General features: G+C 47.5%; 1 protein-coding gene across 1 annotated transcript in view; it reads right to left on the bottom strand.

Moving 5' to 3' along the window:
* Positions 1-20659, bottom strand: part of Tmem132b (transmembrane protein 132B) — a 40125-nt gene that overhangs the window by 8783 nt on the left and 10683 nt on the right. The window contains exon 2 of the mRNA XM_055606201.1: positions 3962-4167. Within this exon, the coding sequence (XP_055462176.1) occupies positions 3962-4125 (164 nt within the window). The 5' untranslated portion in view covers positions 4126-4167. The remainder of the gene's footprint in view (positions 1-3961; positions 4168-20659) is intronic.

Raw genomic sequence — 20659 nt, 5'->3', positions numbered from 1 at the left:
GACAGACAGACATCACCATGGCCACACAAACTTAACTCATTCAACCTTCAAGGACCCAGAGACTGAAGATTCACTGTTATTTTAATCTTACTGATAAGGAAACCAAGATGGGGAGGGCAGAAGCTCCTCAATGAAGGCCACATAACTGGTCATCTGCAGAGGTGATGTCCAGGCCCAGCTGGCTACACCCACATGAGGCCTCTCCCTTTCTAGGTCCATTCCATCCTTCCTCATAGTGGCTGTGGGCAAGCCAAGCTTCATAGTGCTCACCAAGCAGGCCAGCCAACTGGCAACTACAGACTTGAACCCAACTGTCCTTGATTTCTGAAACAACTCACTGTCCCCCTTAAGGTCTGAGAACAACATAGGAAGGTATATAAAAACTCTCCAGCATGGCCATAGAGCAATTCTAGGTTCCCAAAGAGAGGACAAGGTATCTTTACTGAGAAGAAAAAAAAATGGCTTTTGGGGACAAAAGGATATAGCATTTAATATCAGAGTGGCACACTTGCTGTGATCACATGTGAAATATCCCGCACAAGCTGTGTGTCTGAATACTTGGTCCTCAGCAGGGTTGGAGAGGTTGTGAAACCTAGAACCTAGCTGGAGAAGTAGGGTTCCAGAGGAAGCCTTACAGTTTCCAGCACAGCCTTGCCATCAGCCAGCACCACTTCTTGATTTCCCTTGATGTGAACAAGCAGCACCCTGCCCCCACTGCCAAACCCTCCCCATCATGGGTGAAAATAAACCCCTCCTCACCTAGGTTGCTTTCGCCACATATTTTATCACAGCAACAAGAAAAAAAAAACCTAATAAGTGATGAGAGCCTATTATCGTTTTATTTTCAGTCCCTCAGAACACATCGCAGAGACAGTATTCATTTGGTCCATTGAGTCTCATCCATGATTTCCACACACGTGCTGATCTCCCTTAGAGAAGAAACGCACATGGCCCCACACAACGCCGGCAGCATTCAGTAACATGTCCATGCTTCCTTTGTATTGCATTTTAGATTAAATGCACTTTACAATAAGGGGTATTGGGCTAGCGATGTAAATTTTCCCTTAACTAAATGGGTAGAACTGAAAGGCCATCTTAAACACGCCAGAGATTCACACTATGACAGTTTGTGTTAATCATCAGTGTGGCTCTCTGACATGTTTAAGATCCCCTCCTCTGTCTCCGGCTCTCAGAAAATGTCCCTGTGAGATGCCATCATGTAGATTTCTCAGTGTGTCCCGTTGCTGGTTTCCTCGGATGTTTGCCTTTGTATATTCACATACTTCACTTCGCCAAATTTGGTCAGTTTTCATCATGCACCCCAGCCCCACGTCCATTGTCCTCTCCCTAGATGCTAGTTCCAGGAACTGCAGACATCTCGGCACTGTCTCACAATCCCTGATGATCTACCCAGCTGGTCTCCTGTGTCATTTAAGATTGACTTTTATCTTCCATCCCTGGCCTCGTTGGCCTTATTCTGCCACCCTTCCCATGCCGCTTGAGACTATCCACTGGGGGTTTTCTCTAGTTACTTCTCCTTTGCTGGGACTGCCTACATTCTCAGTGATGCCGAGGCTACTTATAATTCTGTAGCCAAAACTCCCATTCCCCAAGGTAACAAGTGGTTTCAATATTACAATGCACATGTTTTGGATATTATGATTTAAAAACCACTGGCACTTATAGGAATCCATTTCAGTTAACATGTTCTGGTTTGGCACGCAGGCTCTGGTTTCAATAGGGTTTGGGGTCTAGAGGCCATCAGGGGTGTTACGGTCTCAGTGGTGTTTCCCCTGACATTATGGCTCCCATTCCATCTCTGCTGATCTTTCTCTAACGGTAATGTCTCCCTCCTTCTTCAAGGGAACAGGAGGAAGGTGTCACCCATTCAGGCCATACCACTTCACTGTGTATGTCCTTCCTAGTTCAGAGGAGCCTGGAGTCTAGTCTTGGGCTTCTGTGGCCTCCTGAGCTCATGTTTCAGAGCAAGTCTGAGTTTTCCCATCACCTGTCATCTGGGAAAGTTGATTGTTTCGATGCCATAGGTGCCCATTGCCCTTTTGACAGTGGAGCTCTTGCCTCCATTTCTCTCTCCTCTAGCATTTAACTGTAAAAATCAAGATGAATCCGAGGCCCGCACTCAACACTCTGCCTGGGAATCACAACTCCATAGCCAGCCTCATTGCCTCCCATGTTCCTGCAACATGTCACGTGACACGCTGGCATTCTGTAGTGGCCAAATGAGCATCCATGTTTCCCCGCCCTTGAACATTTACCAGTGGTGTTTGCCAAGTTCACTCTTGTCCATGGACGACTTTTATTTCTGACCAGGTGACGGGAGCTTCCCCACAATGTTTCACTTAGTCAAGTTCATTGTCAGTACCTTCACCACCCACGAGTCTACAAAAAGTCTGTCAAAGGCCACCCTCTGCCCACTGTCTGCTTCCAGATAACCCCTCCCTAGAGAGCTACAGCTGCACCCCAACGCTGGGTAACAAGAGCTGGTTTTTCCTTTGTGGTGTAACAAATGTCCACAAACCTCACCGTTTACAAAGACACCACCATTCATTTGCTTGCTTGTGGTTCTGTGGGTCATGGCACAACCGGGCTCAAAGGAGGAATTCTGCATAGAGAGTCAGAAGCTGAAATCAAGATGTCAGCTGGGCTCTCGCCTGAAGCCGCTGGGGAAGAACTCACACCCAGACAAGTGGGTCAGTTGGTACAAGGTGTAAAGCTTCCACCCACTTTCCACGGTGTATGATTCAGTCCATCTTCAAAGTGAAGATGACCACCCTGTCAAGTGGTCCTTACCCTCGGACCTCCAGTGCCTTTCTGCCAGTAGCTGGATGGGACGCTCTGCTTTCAAGGGCCTCAGCTGATGGGCCTGGCCCTCCTACATCATCTCCACATCCTAATATAGATTGGTTTGGCAGTAACTGCATCTGTGACATCTCCTTGGCATGGTGCTAGATTAGTGCTTCACTAGACTTCTAGTTTCATTTCTGCTGCTGTGATAAAATACCCTGGGAGAAAGCAACTTAGGAGGAAAGGGTTGACTTTGTCTCACAGTTCCAGGGAGATATATACAGAGAGAGAGCACATCATGGTGATGGTAAGAAAGAAATGGCACCAGGAGAAAAAAAAATGTCTGATCAGATTGTACACATACCCAGGAGGCAGAGAGTGCACACAGTGACATACTTCCTCCAGCAAGGCTCCTCCTCCCAAAGGTTCCATTACCTTCTCAAACAGCACCACCTGCTGAGGACCAAGTGTTCAAACACATAAGCCTGTGGTGGACATTCCCATCAAACCGCTACATCTGAATGAGCAGCAGATGGGGATCCTGGAGAAGAGTTTGACTTTAGGACCTCCCTCTGCAGAACACATCATTTCACTGCATCCTTGGGAGGTTTATTTTTTTTTTTACTACTACTGTTCCCAATTTAGAGTTGCGGGAACTGAAGAATATGCAGGTGAAGTCATAGGGTCAACGTGGCTGTACCTGGGAGAAACCATGGTTAACACTCAGGCAGTCTCATTTTCAACCACGTGGTTTTTAACCACACAACACCTCTCTCTGTGACTGACAGTCAGGAGAGAGAGAATGAGTGAGGAAGAAAGGAGAGGAGGGACGGTGCAACAGACAGTGGGAAGCAGTTACGTTCCGAATGCCAGGCGCTGTTTAGGTGCTTCTTAGACCTCACATGACCTTCCTGCACCCTAGAAACCACTCTCCGAGGCCGCCAGTGCCACCACTGTTGCTGCTAGTATTGTCTTGGATGTAATTTCCTCACGTCCAACTGTTCATGACCATCCAAGTCAGAGCCACCAGGAGCCCAAGTCCAGAGCACTGCCATACACTACCGGAAGCCAAACCCAGAAGATGGCAACACACTTCCGCTGTCGCCTCCCGGGGCCCCGCAGCCTCTAACCCACAGGCAGGTCTCCTGTTCCTCACCTCCTGTTGGAAGCCACCGGGATTCTCCAGCCTTTGACCTGGCTCAGCTCTGTGTCTGAGACCTCGATCTGCAGCGGCAGCCGGGGCACCCAGACGGTGATCTCCACCTGGGAAGTGAAGTGCTGGTGCGTGAAGTTCACGATCGTGCCCACTTTGCTCTTCATCTCCTTCCCGTTCACAAAGATCGAATCACAGGTGTTGGAGACCTTGGGGGAGTGGGGAGAGCAAGAGCACAGAGACACGTCAGCAAGAGACACACCGTGCGCAGATCTTGACACCGGCAGAAGTTCATCAACCTCGACAGCTCCGATTTATAAGGCACCAGAAGAGCAGGACGGGTACAAAGAGTAATTTGTAGGCACTAATTAGTGACAAATAACTGATAGATAGACTCCAGGAAAGCTGTTTTGTGTTACAAAATACTGACACGTTAAACCATAAACATAATTTAGCAGAGTTGTGTAACGTCAGCGCCTTTTGGGAGAACACTGTTTTCTCTACCTTACCTTTTCTTGTATGCTCAAACCACCACTAATCAAGCCCCAGGGTACCTTATCCCACTCTTGTTCCACATCTGAAGGTGCATAAAAGGTTTTAATGTTTCTAAGAAAACACTTTGTTCCGGCCATAAAGTGGAACATCTGAAAAAATTCCAAGAGGGCTCTGCACTAGATTAAGATGCTGGTAGGCTAAGAGCCTGTGGGGTGCTTGGAAACACAGATGGAATTAATCCTGCACACAGTAAACTGCAGGTTCGGGGGCTGCAGAGGAGGTGGCGGCGTCTCACAGTGGTCTCCGGCTCGTCCCCTGCCGTGGGGCCTTGCACACCTGTCAGCTCCCGGCTTTGCTGCCCATCTCCTGGGTGAGCAAATAAAGTGCTGTGGTCTCGTTCCCCATCAGGAAGGTGTCTTTGTGGGAAGTTCAAGGCGGGAAATGAGGAAGGAGGGCTGGAAACCACGGGGAATCACAGAATATGTGGAACCTGTGATTTCATTTGTGATCAGAACACTGAAGCTGTGATGTGGCAGGACTGGCCGGGGGCACACGTCACCTGTGTGTGTGTTGTGTGTGTACATGCAGAGGTCGGAGGTCAACTTGAAGTGTCGTTCCTCAAGTGCCGCTCCCCTTACGTTTTTGAGACAGGGTGTCTCATCACACTGGGTGCTCACTGATTTGACGAGGCTGCCCAGCCAGTGAGGCCCTGGGATCTTCCTGTCTCTGCTTCCCCAGAGGCCAGATCACAGGCATACCTGGTTTTCTATATGGATGCTGAAGACTGAGTTCGGGTCCTCGTGCTTACAGGGTAAGTACTTTACTGACTCAGCCACCTACCCAGGCCCTATTTGCAAATTATTAATGTGTTGAAGGAATGACATCTAGAATAAATGGGAACTTTAAAGGCCCCGCTATAACAAAATGCCCCCACCCCAAAACAGCCTCCCATCAGCTTAGGACAGATTTGCTGTTCAGAGCAGTAGGCCATGGAGAAAGGGGGACCTTAGATGGCCAAGGTCTGACCGAGTAGTAAAGGGGCTTCAGGCCTGACTTTAGTTACTCAGGGATGGGGATCATGGGAGGTTAGACACTGCATGCCAGAACACAGCAGAATATGATCACTAGACTCTGGTGCAGAACAGCTAGAGTATTGTCACTCAAATAACCTATTGTAGATTTTATGAGTCTCTACAGGAGAATTTGCAGGCTCCAACCACAGAGCAATGATAAGAAGATACAAGTGGAGTTACCAGATTTGTATCAGAGTACCATACTCCATCCCTCCAACACACACACATCAGACCAGACCACATACACACAACATAAACTAGACCACACACACACGCATACTAAAAATAAATAAAATTCATTTCATATGTCATGGATGGAAACACACCAGGAAAAGACACAGAGCTTGAAGCATAGGGACCCGATGCTGAACATCTGTGACCTTGGAATTCCAGTGCTCAGTCCCACCCCTTTGACTAGGAACTGAGATTACAACATGGAGAAAATAAGAGAAGACATGATGATGTAAAATCCAAATCCCCACTCACATCAATCATCTATCTTTGAAAAAAAATTATGTGTGTGGTGTTTCCTCTGTATGTATGGGGGTGCACCACATGGGTGCAGGGCCTGCAGAGGCCAGAAGAGGGCATCAGTTCCCCGGTCTTGGCCTGTCATGTGAGTGCTGGGGGCTGACGAGAAGTCCTCTTCAAGAGTTCTGAGCAAGTGCTCATAACTGCTGAGCTACCTCTCCACCCTCCATCATTCATCTAAATGGCGCCTCCAGGGCTCTGAGCCACAAGGGGAGCATCGGAAACCAAGCGCTATTCATCGTCATATAAGGAGAGCAGAGGCCAGGAGCATGGAGATCGGGGGCGGGGGTGAAGACTGAGCTGTGTCACGTTCATCTTCCAGTGTGTGTAAAACAGCTTATAAAATGTCATCTTGTGAAAGCTGCCTTTAGAGGTGAATATTTTTACTGTCAAGTTATTACACTTGTGCAACTCCATTATCCCAGGATAAAAGACACAGAGGGAGACTTTGCGACATGGTGATGGCTCCTTGGGGAATCTTGGGAGCCGCTTATTTCATCCTCCTACGTCTTACGGAGAGGATGTAGCCTGAGCCTACCATCCTGCATCCAGCCTGCCGTTGCTCAGGCTGCAGACAGGGGAGGGGTGATGGGTGCTCTGCCGTGGCCTTTCCCAACCCGGAGACTGCACCTACACCACAGAATCAGAGAGAACGTTTCTCCTGGATATTCACAGAAAAGTCCAGAGATCCCAGACTCAAGCCGGCAGAGGATCAGTTGTCATGGGAACAAAACACTTTGCAGGTCTCCCTGCATGTTGCAAAATGCATGAAGACTCAGCAGGGGTGTGGACGGTGCTTGTTTGTTTATTGATTTTTAATTTTCATATTGCTTTTGATGTGTGAGTACACGTGCACACACACACAGGAGGTCAAAGGGCAACCTGTGAGGTTCAGTTCTCTCCTTCCATCATGGGCATCCTGGGCACCAAACTTGCGTTGTCAGGCTTGGCAGCAGGTGGCTTTCATTTCCTAGGCTACACGCTCTCGTGCACACACTTCAAGGTCCACACCCTTGTCCCTGCTTTCTTCTATCATGATTTCAAGTTCAGTCCTTGCTTCTGCCTGGCTGGCTATATGGTGGCCCCAGGCTTTCTCTTGGTTTCTTCCAGGCTAAGACCGTGCAAGAAGGACCCTGAGAAACCTAGGCTCTCCGGCTCTGTCTTGCACTCAAGCAGTCTCCCAGAAATCAAGTTAGGAATCCTAGCGTATTCTGTTACCATATAACTTTTCTCTGCCTGAGGCACATCTCATCTGTAAATAAAAATTAAAGGCCCCTTTGTTTAACAAACACTGGTTCTGAGACCTGGGAGCTATCCTAGGTGCTGAACACAGAGCAAAACCAGACACAGACCCACCTTCGTGCTATTTTAAAAGCTGGCCGAGAGAGATACATAATTAATACAATCATATAGTTATATAATAAATAACTGAGTAGTGAAAAAGGCTTGAAAGAAAAAAATAAAAGCAGGAAAAGGACAGAGAGTGAAAGCAGAGAGTACTGTTGCAGTTAAACTGGAAATCACGCCCACTGCAAAACAGTGGCAGGCACATTTTGCCCGCATTGCAAAACAAAAGTAGAATGGCAGCAGTTCACCTCTGAAATAAATAACTTAAGTTCCAAATCTGTGCTGATAAAAAAGCCTATCAAAGATAAAACTTTTAAAAAGTGTTTCCCCCCCCCGCCCTCGACAAAACCCAATGGAATTGCTAAATAATTGAGCGAATTGGAGACATGTTAAAGGGTGGGACCATAGAGATGACACCGTGATTAACCTGAGTGTGTGGATCCAAGTTCCCAAGTCTTCTGCCTCACAACCACCTGTTACTCCAGCTCCATGGGATCTGTCGCCCCCTTCTGGCCTTCTTGGACACTGCGCTCATATACAATAAATACACAGGGACACACACATACAGGCTATTATAAATTAAAAAGTAGAAGACTTTGAAAAAATGTTAAAGAAGAAACATCTAAGGAGAAGGAAAATGGGTCAGAAATTCATATCTACACACAGAAGTAAGAGCATGAGAAATGTAGTGATAAACAAGACTAAAATTAACATTTTTTTCAGAATCATAATTGTTCTTTAACATAAAATAATAGCAATATATGTTCACATCTGAAGTAAATATAAAGTAGATGGCAAACTAGAGCATATGGAAAGGAGTAATTGGGAATATCAGATTCCATGGGCTACATATTAATACATTTAAAGCGGTATTTACCTAAAGGTGCGTTCAGATTCTTTGACACATATTGCAAATACCAGCTGTGGTGGAAACACATAAAACACATTTTCATTTTCTTTTGTACACATCTTGATGCTGAGGATAGAACCCAAATTTTTGCATTTGCTGAGCGTGCATCCTACCACTCAGCATAAATATTTTATTTATGAAAAAATTAAAACAGTAAGTTAATAAATTGAGACAAAATGTACAGTTGGCCAGATGGGCAGCAGAGATGGGGGAGAGAAACAGAGAGCAGATGGGAAAATAGACAACAGCAGGACGGCACCTTCCATTCTAATCCTACAGATAATAATTCTAACTATGAATGATTTCCGTGCATGAATTAATACACTGGTCACCGATTTGTTTTCTAAAACCAGGGTCCAAGCACAGTCTGTACAAGAAACTCATTGTAACTCTAAAAGCATGAGGACACTAAAGATAGATCTGCCGTGAAGACCTAATGAGGTTGAACCGGAGAGTTGGTACACACCCCCAACAAGAAGGGTATTGCAGAAATGATTGCTAGAAATAAGAAGAGATGCTTCATGAAGAAAGAGACCTGGGAGATGGCTCGGTCGGCAAAGAACCTCCCGAAGAAGCATAATGACCTCAGTGCAGATCACCAGGCCCTCAGAGAAGCATGCCACGTTTGTGATGCCAGCACTGAGAAGAGACCTGAGGAGCCCCAAGCCTTGCTAGCCAGCCATTCAAGCTGGATTAATGAGCTGCATGTTTGGTGAGAGACCCTGCCTCAAAAAAAGATGCAGTGGAGAACTACTGAGGAAAACACCTGACACTGACCTCTGTTCTCCACAGTCATGCACATATACTCATATGCATACGTGCACACACCCACATGAAACACACATACACACAAATATATAGGTATGTATGGGCAGAGCGTTATCGTATAGGAGCTGGAGTAGTCGGTGCAGCCACAGTTACACCAGACTTTGACATTGAACACGCCTTTCTCAGTAACGAAAATCAGTAAAGACAGAGATGACACAAACAGCACTGTCAGCCCCTGTGAACCCATCAGCCTCTGTGGAGAAGCAGGCTGCGTGCTCTGCACCACTGACCACGGAGCGAGTATTCACCAGGGGAGACTTGATTTTAGATGGTAGGTGATGAAAGCCAAGGCTAGGGATTCCCCATGGCAGGTCAGCCCGGCCCTGCCACCCTGCTCAGGCCACCTAACAGGGTTTTCTCTTTGTCTGTCAGCTTTGAACAGCGTAAGCTTTGCTTGTGGTTTTCTTCTCTGTGGTGTATGGCCTCCTCAGATTTGAAGTCGTGTATCTGTGATTTTGGCTATTTTCCTTTCAAACACTCCTTTTGACCCATTATTTGGACACACACACACACACACACACACACACACACACACGAAAATAAATCTTTAAAATCAAGATAACTGCTGCTGTCATTTACATTTCTAGTATTGCTATTTCATTTTTTCTTATGACTTTAATCTCTGCTAAAAATTTCCCATCCACTCTCTATGTTGGTTATCACTTCCTGTCTAGCCTTTAACATGTCAATCACAGTTATCCTAAATTCTAGTTTGAACATTCCACAATCAGAGTCAGTGCCAGTCTAATTATGAATCATTAATATCCTCCTTGGGGGAATGCTTTTGTATCAATTTTTCATGTGTTTTGGAGTTTCTCATTCAAGGATGGATATGTTCAAACTCACCCAAAGGGTGCCAAGATTAACTGTTTTTGTAATCACCAACAGGCATACCTGTCCCTCAAGGCCTTTGGTAATGAGTTTAAAGATCTATCCAAAGCCTCAGCTCGGCTTGAGGTCATGTTCAGGGAACCAAGGGCTTCAGAGTCCCCCATCTCCCACACAATTAGAATATGAGATGGTCTCCAAGAGCCTGTGTTCTTGAGTCTTCTCCTTGGCTTTGGCTAGTCCCATGGTTACCCACAGAATATCTGCCTTGTGGCTCCCCCAGCTGCCACCACCACCACCATTATTTCTTCTTTACCCTCTTTGTTTAGTGGAAGCCTAAGGCTGCATTCTCTGGTGTTCTGGGCATCAGACTCAGGTTTGTACCCAAACTGTAGAGAATGTGCCCAGAGGGGATGAGTCCACATCCCTTGCTGCAATAAAATATTGCAAAAAGTGTTGAGGAAGAGAAAGGGTTTGTTTCTGTTCACTGTTCTAGGCTACAGAGCATTGCTGTGGGGAAGGCACAGTGGCTGGAGCTTGAGATAGGTCGTATCACATCCCCAGAAGAGCAGAGAGAAAGGAATATACCTGTGTTCACTTGCTTGCCTCGCTCTTATATAATTCAGGGGCAAAGCATGGAGGTGAGAGGTGGGAGGTGGGGGCTACCGCCTCAATTAAAACAACCCCACACAGACATGCCCGTAGGCCAGCCTGACCCAGACAATCCCTCCTGGAGACTCTATACCACTTTAGAGGCGTGGGGAGTTCACAATACATCTGAGGCTAAAATCCAGGGCCAGCTCAGGGTCAGCGATGCTATCAAATGGGCTCTGTGCAGGTCTCTAAGACAGAGCAAGTCAGGTAGCCTTCATTCTTGAGGAGGTCCAGCTGAGCTGTGAAGGTGCCTGCTGTGATGACAAAGAGTACTCATGAATGTGGGCCTCACTGGCTGTGTCCACTCCAAATGAAGGACAAGATGTGGTCGCTGCTCACAGTGACTTGAGATGCACAAGACACCTTCCAAGGAGGACTCACTGCTCCCTGCTTTCCCCCATTGTGGAGGAAAGACAGTTATTTCCATCACTCACCTGTAGGAAAAGCACTGTCCACAACTTGCTCAGCAAGGTTCAACCCCACCCTTTACGAAAGCCTGATCCAAATGCTGCTGCACCTTTTGAGGACTCAGTAAGGGCCAGACCTGTGACCCACCCTCATGCAAAGTGCATTCCATCCCAGGGAGATTTGGATAACAGATTTTCAAAAGCACCAGTACTTAAGAACTTAGGATGAGACCCAAGCCTTCCTCGCTCATCAAAGGATGCCCAGAGGAATGGGGAAGTGTCTCCCTGGTGAGTGCCCAGCATGGGGTGCTGCCCAGCTTCCAGCTCCAGTTTTTCTCAATCCTGATCCTGCTGGGGAAGGCTTGCTGATCGGGTGCCCACAGCATGAGCACAGGGGTCAGGAAGCTAAGGTGCTTGGGGGTGTGCATAAATTAATCACATAGAAAAGAAGTATCTGCATAGGTTAAGCATCTTCTAGAGGGATGGTAGTGAGCCAGACCAGCCCCAGACTTTCCCAGAGGCCCCAGTGAGAGGACAAAGAGAACTTTAGTTCTGAGTCCCTGTCCAGGAGCAAATATGGCAAGGCCCATTGGAGGATGAACCCACGCCTTGAAGAGGTCAAACCTGAGGATTCTGGGGGCCCCAACTCTTCCTCCTGAACTGTGGCTATCAGTCTTTAGGCAGCTGTCTCTGAGATATCCCGTGTTCTCTTTCCAACATTGTCTCTGCTGACCTTGGTCCCCCCCCCCAACATTGCAAATACAGTCTATTCGATGCTGAACTTCCTAATAAACTTACTTGGCATAAGTCATCAGTGTATGCAAGAGCTCCTGATCCCAGCTATCATGTTTACCTTCTTTATTTCACATCCTGGACCCTCCCACTCGATGCCTTACAGTTTGGGGACATTTATTGGTATTCAGGTCAGGGGATAAAGAAAGAGAGAGCTGGGCCTGCCATGCAGCACATGCCGATAATTCCCTGCACTTAGTTAACTTGGAAAGGAAGATTTTGCCGTGAGTTTGAGGGCAGCCTACACAGTGAGACACTGGAGAGAGTAGGGGGTGTGAAGAGAGGGAAGGAGGGGGACAGAGAGGGGAGGGAGAGGAGAGGGAGAGAGGGGGAAGGTGAGAGAGAGAACCCTTCTCAGGGTTTGTATTTTTAGAACATTTAAAAAGCCACTTATGGCTTTTGTTGTTGTTTGTTGTTAGGAAAAGAAACTTCTGGGACAGATACATGGCTACTGGTTGGTGATTTGCTTGCATGAAAGTATGAAGATGTGAGCAAAGTCTCCACACCAGCACATGTAGCAGCATATACATAAAACCCCAGAACTGGAGGGAAGGAGACAAGGAGATCTTGGGCCTCGCTTCTCAGTCAGCCTAGTTGAATCAGGAATCTCCCAGTTCTGTGAGAGACCTTTGTCTCTGTGAGAGACAAACAAAACATAAGGTCTATGGCAGCTGAAGAAGAATGACAGCTGAGGCTGTCCTGTGGCCTCTGGCCACACACACTCACGTATGCATTGAGCCTGCACACACATGAACACGCACATACACACACGAAGAAAGAAAAGAAACATTTGCCAAGAACCACTGTGAACTCTGAAGTCTGCCTCCCTGCCCAAGAGGAGTTTTCATCTGAAGACATGAAGGGAGGGAAAGAGTCCGCACAAACAGCAGCCTTCCTGCCACCTGCTTCAGAGCACAGAAAGGCCCCAGCTGAAAGACCCAGCACAGCCAAGTTTGTCCACTGCTGCCAAGAGGCGGCTAGATGCCCAGGCTCCCAGTCGTGGGGGAAGATTTCCAAAGAGATCTTTGACTTAATTTTCCATTTCCAGCCCTTCATTCTTCTGAATATTTACTCCGTTCCTAAATATTACCACCATTTTACCCTCTGGCCCTGCCCTCCCCATGTGTGCGCACGCACACACAAGCATACCCTAGGCTGGCTGGCTGGCTTATGAGCTCCCAGGGATCTACCTGCCTCTACCTTCTGAGGGTTGCAAGCATGAGCGACCATGCTAGCTTCCTTACATGGCCTCTGGGGATTGAACCCCGGTCCTTGTGCTTGCAAGGCAAACACTTTACCAAGTAAACCATCTCCCCAGCCCACATAAGCCTCTTTAGTTATAAAGTGGAGAACTTTAGCAAGGAGAGGCGAGCTTTTTCATACTTACCGGATTCTGTTCACTCCACAGGTTTGAACTGGAGCCTGGAAACAGAAGGGCTTGGGCCCTGTCCCCCTACCTCAGCTGTCACCTCTGCCTCCCTACCCTCACTTTGCACAATGGCAAATTCTACCCTCCACATTCCAGCACACGTACCTTGTGGTGGGCACTTTACCCATTAACAGTTGCAACTGATCCTAACTGATCTTAAAGCCTCTGAGGATCGGATCGGATTGGCCAACTTAGCTGGCTCCAAGTGTAAACATGGCTGCCAGCAGCCCACTCACATGTGTGAGGAGAGGTGAGAGGAGGTAATTACCGGAAAGAAAGAAAAATCAGAAAAGGAAGGATGATTATCCCTGCCTGGGAAGGCAGCCCACAAGGTGTCCACTGTGTTGATATAATTAAGTGAGCGAGAGTTTCAAACCAGCTGCTTTCTCATTAGTGGGGACGGATACCACGTTCCTTGGGAGCCAAGAGTCACCGAACAGCATTTCCTCATTTTGATTCCCATCGTCCAAACTTCTACTCTCTCGTTCCCAGTTAATAATCACCAAACCTCCTGCCCAAACCCTTCTACGTACAAACTCTCCTCCTTTGTGGCGCAGAGGGGGTCAGCCGGGCTGTGACTCAATGGTCGTCTGCTAAAGCCACCGCTGTAGGCCCTGGCTATGGACTCATGTTCTGCTAACCTCACCAGCCATGACTTGGGTCAGACCCTGCCCCAAGAAGTCCTAGATGTCACATGTTAAAGTTCCCCATCCTTGACGTCAAGAGAGGATCTCTAATATGTTTCTCTTTTGGATGCCTGCAAAAGAACAGAGTCCTGTGGCCAGAGGTTGTCCTTAGCCATCCCAGCACATCCCAGGGGCTCCTGGCCTCCTGCCCAGCAAGCACTTGCCTGAATGCTTCCTTATGGGTTCATACAGTGTCCCTTTACATGGCTAAGTAGATCCTGGAGAGAAAAATCCTCAAACACCAAATATTAAATTATTCCTTTTTCCACATTAAGCATAATGGCCATTCACTGGTGCTGCATTAAAAACTGAATCAATGAGTAAACAGGCTAGAGGATTCCTGCTCATTCATTTATCTAGTTAATGCTGCTAGTTAATGAGATGCTGTAGATGTAAAAGAGGGTGATGGACATGAGGTCCCCACCTTCATTGGGTCCAGGCTACTATGAGAGACAGAAATACAAAAGAACAGCAATAGGTCAACAGGTAAGTATTATTATCAGACAGTGCCAAAGGGCACAAATGAAGACAAGGAAGTAAGTGGGGAGAGGAGGGGCAAGGCTGAGTAAAAGGTAGACCAGAGAGGAGGCTCCTACACATGGCACATGGCATGGTTCCGTTTATCCTGAGCCTTTAAGCAACACATGCAAACATTTCCTGTGGGCTTCCCTTACTTCCACAGTGGTTTCTGGTTCTCACAAGATGGGAGGGTTCTCTCTAATTCACCCCTCACACTTGCCAAAATTACACTCCTTCCCAGTTAATGTCTTCAGTTTCTCTGTAAAGTAACATCTCCCAGTAGTGGAAGGAGAGAACAAACAGCCATGGTCAAGCCCCAACCCTTGTCCTCTTCACGTCACCCTGACTCACATCTCCCGCCCAGTGTCCTTCAGCCAGGGTGCTGAGCCTTGCTGGCTTCTTCATCCACATGAAGGACACTCCTCAGCTTGGTCTCCCTGGTGAGCTCCCCCAGTCATCAGGACCAAAGTTAAGTTGGCCTGACTCAGCGAACAGAGCTTGGCAGCTGCCCATGCTCAGCTTGCTTTCTGTCTACACCTGCCTTGTACAGGAAAGCCCAGGTAACCACAAACAGGGTCTCTCTTTCCAGTCCTCCAAAACTCAGTGGTTAACCTGGAAACACATTAACAGTTCTCACACCTGAGGCAGAAACCTTCCCAAGGAGGATTTTGTTGCATTGACTTGCCCATCAAGCTTTGACTCTTGCTTTGTCCTAAATCCTGACCTAGAGTAAAATGCTATGGCCACGTATGACCTCCAGTTTCCACAACATCTACTAAATCACTCATCCTCCCCTGCCCACCCCATCCCTGGGGCCCAAAACAAACCATAACACTAAGCTGTTATGGTTATAAGTAAAAGAGTATTAGACTATACAATGTTTATTATTTGCCTTATGATTATCATAGCAGTATTATCTAACCTGCCATCACAAATAATAAGACACAGACACCTGTTAGATTTTTATAATTGCCTTATTTACCTTGTGTCAGGCAGATATTTCACTTACACTGTCTCAATATCCTCACCACCCCTCTTCCAGCCCCCATCCAAAGCCATCTGCCTTAATCACCCTCATCTGGTCTACCTTCCAAACATAATCCCACGGTACTTGCTTGTATTATTCATCTGGGCCTTTTCACACCATTATAGGAGTCCTTCCTCTCAGCCCACATGGTTTTTTTTCTCCACGCTAACCCATCATGGGTGTCCTCCTCCTTCCTCCTCTCTTCCTATAAGTCTGTCTTCCATGATTCCCCTGTCCTCTCCAAGCCCAGGAACCTTAGCCACGCCTACTCCATTCTGCCCTGCCCAGGTATAGGCCGTTTATTAAACCAATCAGGTATGTCTTAGGCAGGTTTACAAAACAAGGATGGGTATAACCAGATCTTGAGGGCCAGTAACATGCCTCTAGGCCCAGGATTAAGATCATGCCAATCAGTTCTAGGCTCTTCCCTCAGGAGTTTTTAAAATAAAGAACATGGGAAAGAGCCCTGTCTTCCATCATCACAAGGACACAGGAGGAGTCATGACATGTGAGGAGATATCATACCTGGATGAAGAGAGAAGGAAGTAGGTGTGGGAATACAACAAAGTGACAACATCCTGGCACAGATCTGTCCTCTAGCTTTTGGCGTACTCACCTTGGCTTTCCTACAGCTGGGGAGGATTTGAGAGTTCAATCTCCCCAACCCAAAACTAGGAGACCTGGAGAACACAGCTCCGCCTCAGGTTTCTGGGGCCCAGAGCTCACAGTGCCAGTCCACAAGCCATCCCCAAGTGTTATCCTTTACAGATGAAGAAAACCTCATTGTGACAGGGCTAAGGATATGGCTCAATGGTAAGTCACCTGCCTAACCTATGCAGTGCGCTGTGTGTTTCTACGTTATATTCCTTTACCTGTTTGTCTGTTGATAGACACCAAAGCTGATTTGATGCCCACCTACTTAACACTGAGACTCAGATGTGTTCCACCATGCTTTCTTTATGTGGTGTTGATTGTTGGCCTGGTGATGCTAATGTATTTAATTGTTAATTACTGGTCCCCCAAATTCTGGTTACACCCCAGATGAGTACATTCTCATGTATAACAAGGGATGCTGTATAACTTTGCTCCTCAGTTATCCCTGATTGGTTAATAAAGCTGCTGAGAGCCTGGGCTGGGCAGAAGAGAGGTAGGCAGGGCTTAGGTTCCCAGGCTTGGGGTCTAGGAGAGACCATAAGGCAGGGGAAAGAGAGAGAGGAAGCAAAAGATGTAGCAGGACAGGAGGAAGCTTGAGATAAGAAAGTAACCATGGGGCAGTATGGACCATGAGGATGTAGCCATGAGGACAGACTGATGGAATAGAAGCAGCCCAGACAGGAAAGATTAAGGCAAGTAACATGAAATATGTAGCTGGGAATTAGCAAAATACTGTAGAGGGTTGATATATGCCCAGCTCTAGTGCTTTAAAGCTTATGAAATAAATTATAGTCTCTCTGTGTCAATTATTTGGGAACTAGCTGAGGTAGAGAAGCCTTCAAGAGTCTAACACCCCCTTTTACACCAGAAGATGGAGCAAATGCTCCTCCAACTAAGCCACAATGAGGATGGATAAGCATGTGTCTCTGTGCTATGATGATGTAGATTCCCTTGGGGAATACACGGAGGAATGGCCTATCTAGACTGCTCGGCTCCCTTAGGGTCCATCAGCCCTTACTCACCGCAGTATCTCTACAAAAAGGGCTCTTGCTGCAGATGTGGACCTGAAAGCACCTTCACCAGAGCCTTCACAGCTGTAGTTAGCCATCTCTGTCATGTGACAGGCCTGGTCCCTGAGCTTTTGTGGATGGAATCAGCCCACTGATTCCTTAGCACATGCACAGTCTGTGCTTGGATGGACATGTGTGATCACCTTGGATTTCTACTAAGAGATACTGCTGTTGGCAGTAATATATATTCTCTCCTATTTCTCCACGTGGTGCTTTGATTTGGTTTGGTTTGTTTGGTTTTATTTTGAGACAAGGTCCCTTGTGCTCCAGGCTGGCCTCAAACTCACTATGTAGCTGAGAATGGCCTTGAAATTCTGGTCCTCCTGCCTCCTCCACCCCAGGTGCTGGTAGTATGGGTGAGCACCACCATGCCTGTTTTCCATGGTGCTGGGGACTGAACTCGGTGCCCTGTGTATGCAAAGCAAACCAGCAGCTGTGCCACCTCCTAGTCCTTCAACCACGTTGTTCTGTGTGCTCACTTCACCTTTTACAGAAGAATTAGCAGCACCGTGACTGCCCTGCAGTGATTCCATTCTGCTGGATCTGCCATCTGTTCAGCATGTTCGCTGCTTTAGATGTTTCCAGAAGGGTCAGTTTCCTCCTACAGCACCAGTTAACCCCAGCACTCTTCATCACAGCGGCCATTGCCCTTACCTATGTATGTGCTGGTACCCTCGACACCTGTCATCCTCCCATGCCCTGCATACCACAAATACCCCAGCCTGGCTAAAAGTCCTCAGGGCCTATCAATGCCCCCTAAACTCTACAGCTCACATCTATCGGGAAAACACATGGTAGCAAAGCTCCCTGAGCCATCTAAACCCTCCTGGACGATGAGTACATAGTCTCTCAGAACCTCAGTCTCTTCCTCTCTGCAGTGGGGGGGGGGACCAGCTGTTGTCTGAAGGGAAGTAGTCAGCACAAAGGACCCAGGTGGAGAGTGATAGGCAGACGTGAGGTTTCCGTCCCTGCCTTTTATGAAGTCGCTGATTTAAATAGTCTGTTTAAAAAGTAATAATAAGGGGAGTATTCATGGATTTGGTAAGTAGTGCTGAAACAGGAGGGTGTGCCCCATGCCTGCTTGGTGATGGCTGAAGTACTGTTGCACAATTCACAGGCTTGGAGAGGATGCTTTCTTGCAGTCCCAAGACAGTCAGAAATCAGGAGTAACAGAAGGACGACAGCCTTCCCCTCCCCCATAAATTTCTGAGGGACAAGTAACCTAAAGCCAGGCTTGCAATATTCTCGACCCCTTTTAAACAACATGAAAAGTACAAGGCAGGCCCTGCAGCAGCCTTGGGAATGCACAAGCTTGGGCTCTGTTTCAGACTTTTTCTTTTGGACCTTCTGTTGGAAACACGGTATATTTTATATAAAAATGGCCAGAAGACAATTCACAGCTAAAGAGAAAGAATAGCAGTATCAACAGTTATCTGCATATTCTATGCCAGACATGGGTCCGAGAACTTTATTTTCAAAGATATTTTTGAGAGACAGAGAGAATGTGTGAGCATGTGCATGCAGTGCCCACAGACACCAGAAGACGGCATTAGCTCCTCTCATGCTGGATTGTGGATTGGGCTCTGGAAGAGCAGCCAGTGATCTTAACCACTGTGCCATCTCTCCAGCCCCTCTATAGATTTCTAATATAGATCTTATTTATACTGTGTTATCATGTGTGCTTGGTTGGGGGTTTTGTTTGTTTGAATCAAACAAATTAGCCCAAATTGACCCAGTAGTCCCTGTGTAGGTTGACCCTATGGGCACAAGTGGAACACAGCCTGATAACTCTTGACTCTTTTCCCATAGTCACTCATATTTGGCTCCAGAATAAACTGTCATTTATTCTCTTTGACCCAGGGGAGGTCAAAACTGTGTTCCTACACCAACACCTTGAACTTCTGACCCTTCAGAACCCACTTCCTGAGTGCTAGGATAACAGACAGGATTGCCGTGAGGGGTCCGTTATCCTTCCTAGTCGGTGCTGTGCTGAGAATCAAACCCAGGGCTTTGTGCATGCTAGAAGAGCCCTCTACCAACTGAGCCTCACTCCCCAGCCCTGCACTGTACTGTTTTAGCTAAAGTACTCTCTCCAGTGAGCCGGGTTCACCCCCAGCCCCACCTCAGCAGTGCCTTGGCACAAGCTCTGAAATCAGAGCCATGAAATTCTGTAGGATCCTCGGCACTGTTTTGTCCCCATGGGCTCAGTCAACAAAAGCACATGTTTCCCATATGGCCTTTAGACATAGCTATCTCAGCATGCAGTTACGGGGGCTCTTTCTCCCCTGTGTGCACAGAGAAACAAGTCAGGCTGTCCCCCATGTGCCACCTGATGCTACAGGGCTGTCAGGAAGACTCTGATAGATCTATCAGCGTCCATGCTCTCGGGAGCACATGCCATGGGGAATGACACTTTTGAAGACTGTGAAGGCAGAAAGTGCTCCCCCCAGGCCAAACCATCTGAGGTGATTCCCACTGAGGAAGTCACTCTGGGCTGCTTGAGACTTTTGCATTTTCAAAAGGGCTTGAAGGAACAAGCAAGATGGCTCCTGGAATAAAGCCGCTGGCTGCCGAGCCTGGCTGTTCCAACCCCAGGACCAAGCCCTTCTCCTTGTAGGGTGGAAGAAGAGAACCTGCAGGTTGTCCTAGGACCTCCAAATGTGTGTGAGAGCACACACATACTAAAAAAAGAAAAGAAAAGGTAGAAGACGCCTGCTGAGAAATGACACCCGCAGTTGGCCTCTGGCCTCCATGCGCACATGCAGTCACGCACAAGTACAATCGCACACACATCAGAATATATAAGTTGACAGTGAAAAAAAAAATACATAAGCGTTCACTGCTGGACCAGGTGATGAGAGTGAGAAGCACCGTCTGCCTAATTCGGGAGGCTGAGGAACCCGCCCCTCTGCTCTCTAAAGACTCTCATCCCAATGCTCCAAGCCGAAACAGAATTTATATTCCCGCTGGCTGCACGAGGCAGCATTCATTTCTAAAATCTGTATCAGTCTGCTGATATGCATCAGTAAGGCATCGGGTTGCTGGCGGTGAATCCCCTGAGTGTCTGGGGGAGACGTGAGAGTCTCACTGTCTCCTTTTCAAGTCATCGCCTCTTGGTTCAGGGAGAGCTCTTGTCAGCCACCGGTTCCTAACATCTCTACTTTCCCTGTAGACATCTGAGATATTTAAGAGGAAAGGGACACATTTTCATATGTGGAAGACAGAGTAACCTCCCGGGGTAAGCTTGGTTAAAGTCAGTTTGAGGACAGTCCAAGAGTAGGAGGACTAAAAAGCCTGAAAGCAGTGTCACAAGCCTTTCTGGGGGCTGCATTTCCTGTGACACTGGGGCAGTCTTGCTAATGCTGTGGTCAGAGCTCCAGGGCTCGAATCCCAGCCTGGCACCTCACAGCTGCCCTGCATGGCTTCTCATAGGTAGAGTGTGGAGTTTAAC

This window comes from Psammomys obesus, unplaced genomic scaffold (assembly GCF_907164565.1).
Source record: "Psammomys obesus unplaced genomic scaffold, mPsaObe1.curated_primary_1811, whole genome shotgun sequence".
NCBI lineage: Eukaryota > Metazoa > Chordata > Mammalia > Rodentia > Muridae > Psammomys > Psammomys obesus.
The sequence above is the reverse complement of the archived record's forward strand: the minus strand, read 5'-3'. Positions and strand labels throughout refer to the sequence as shown.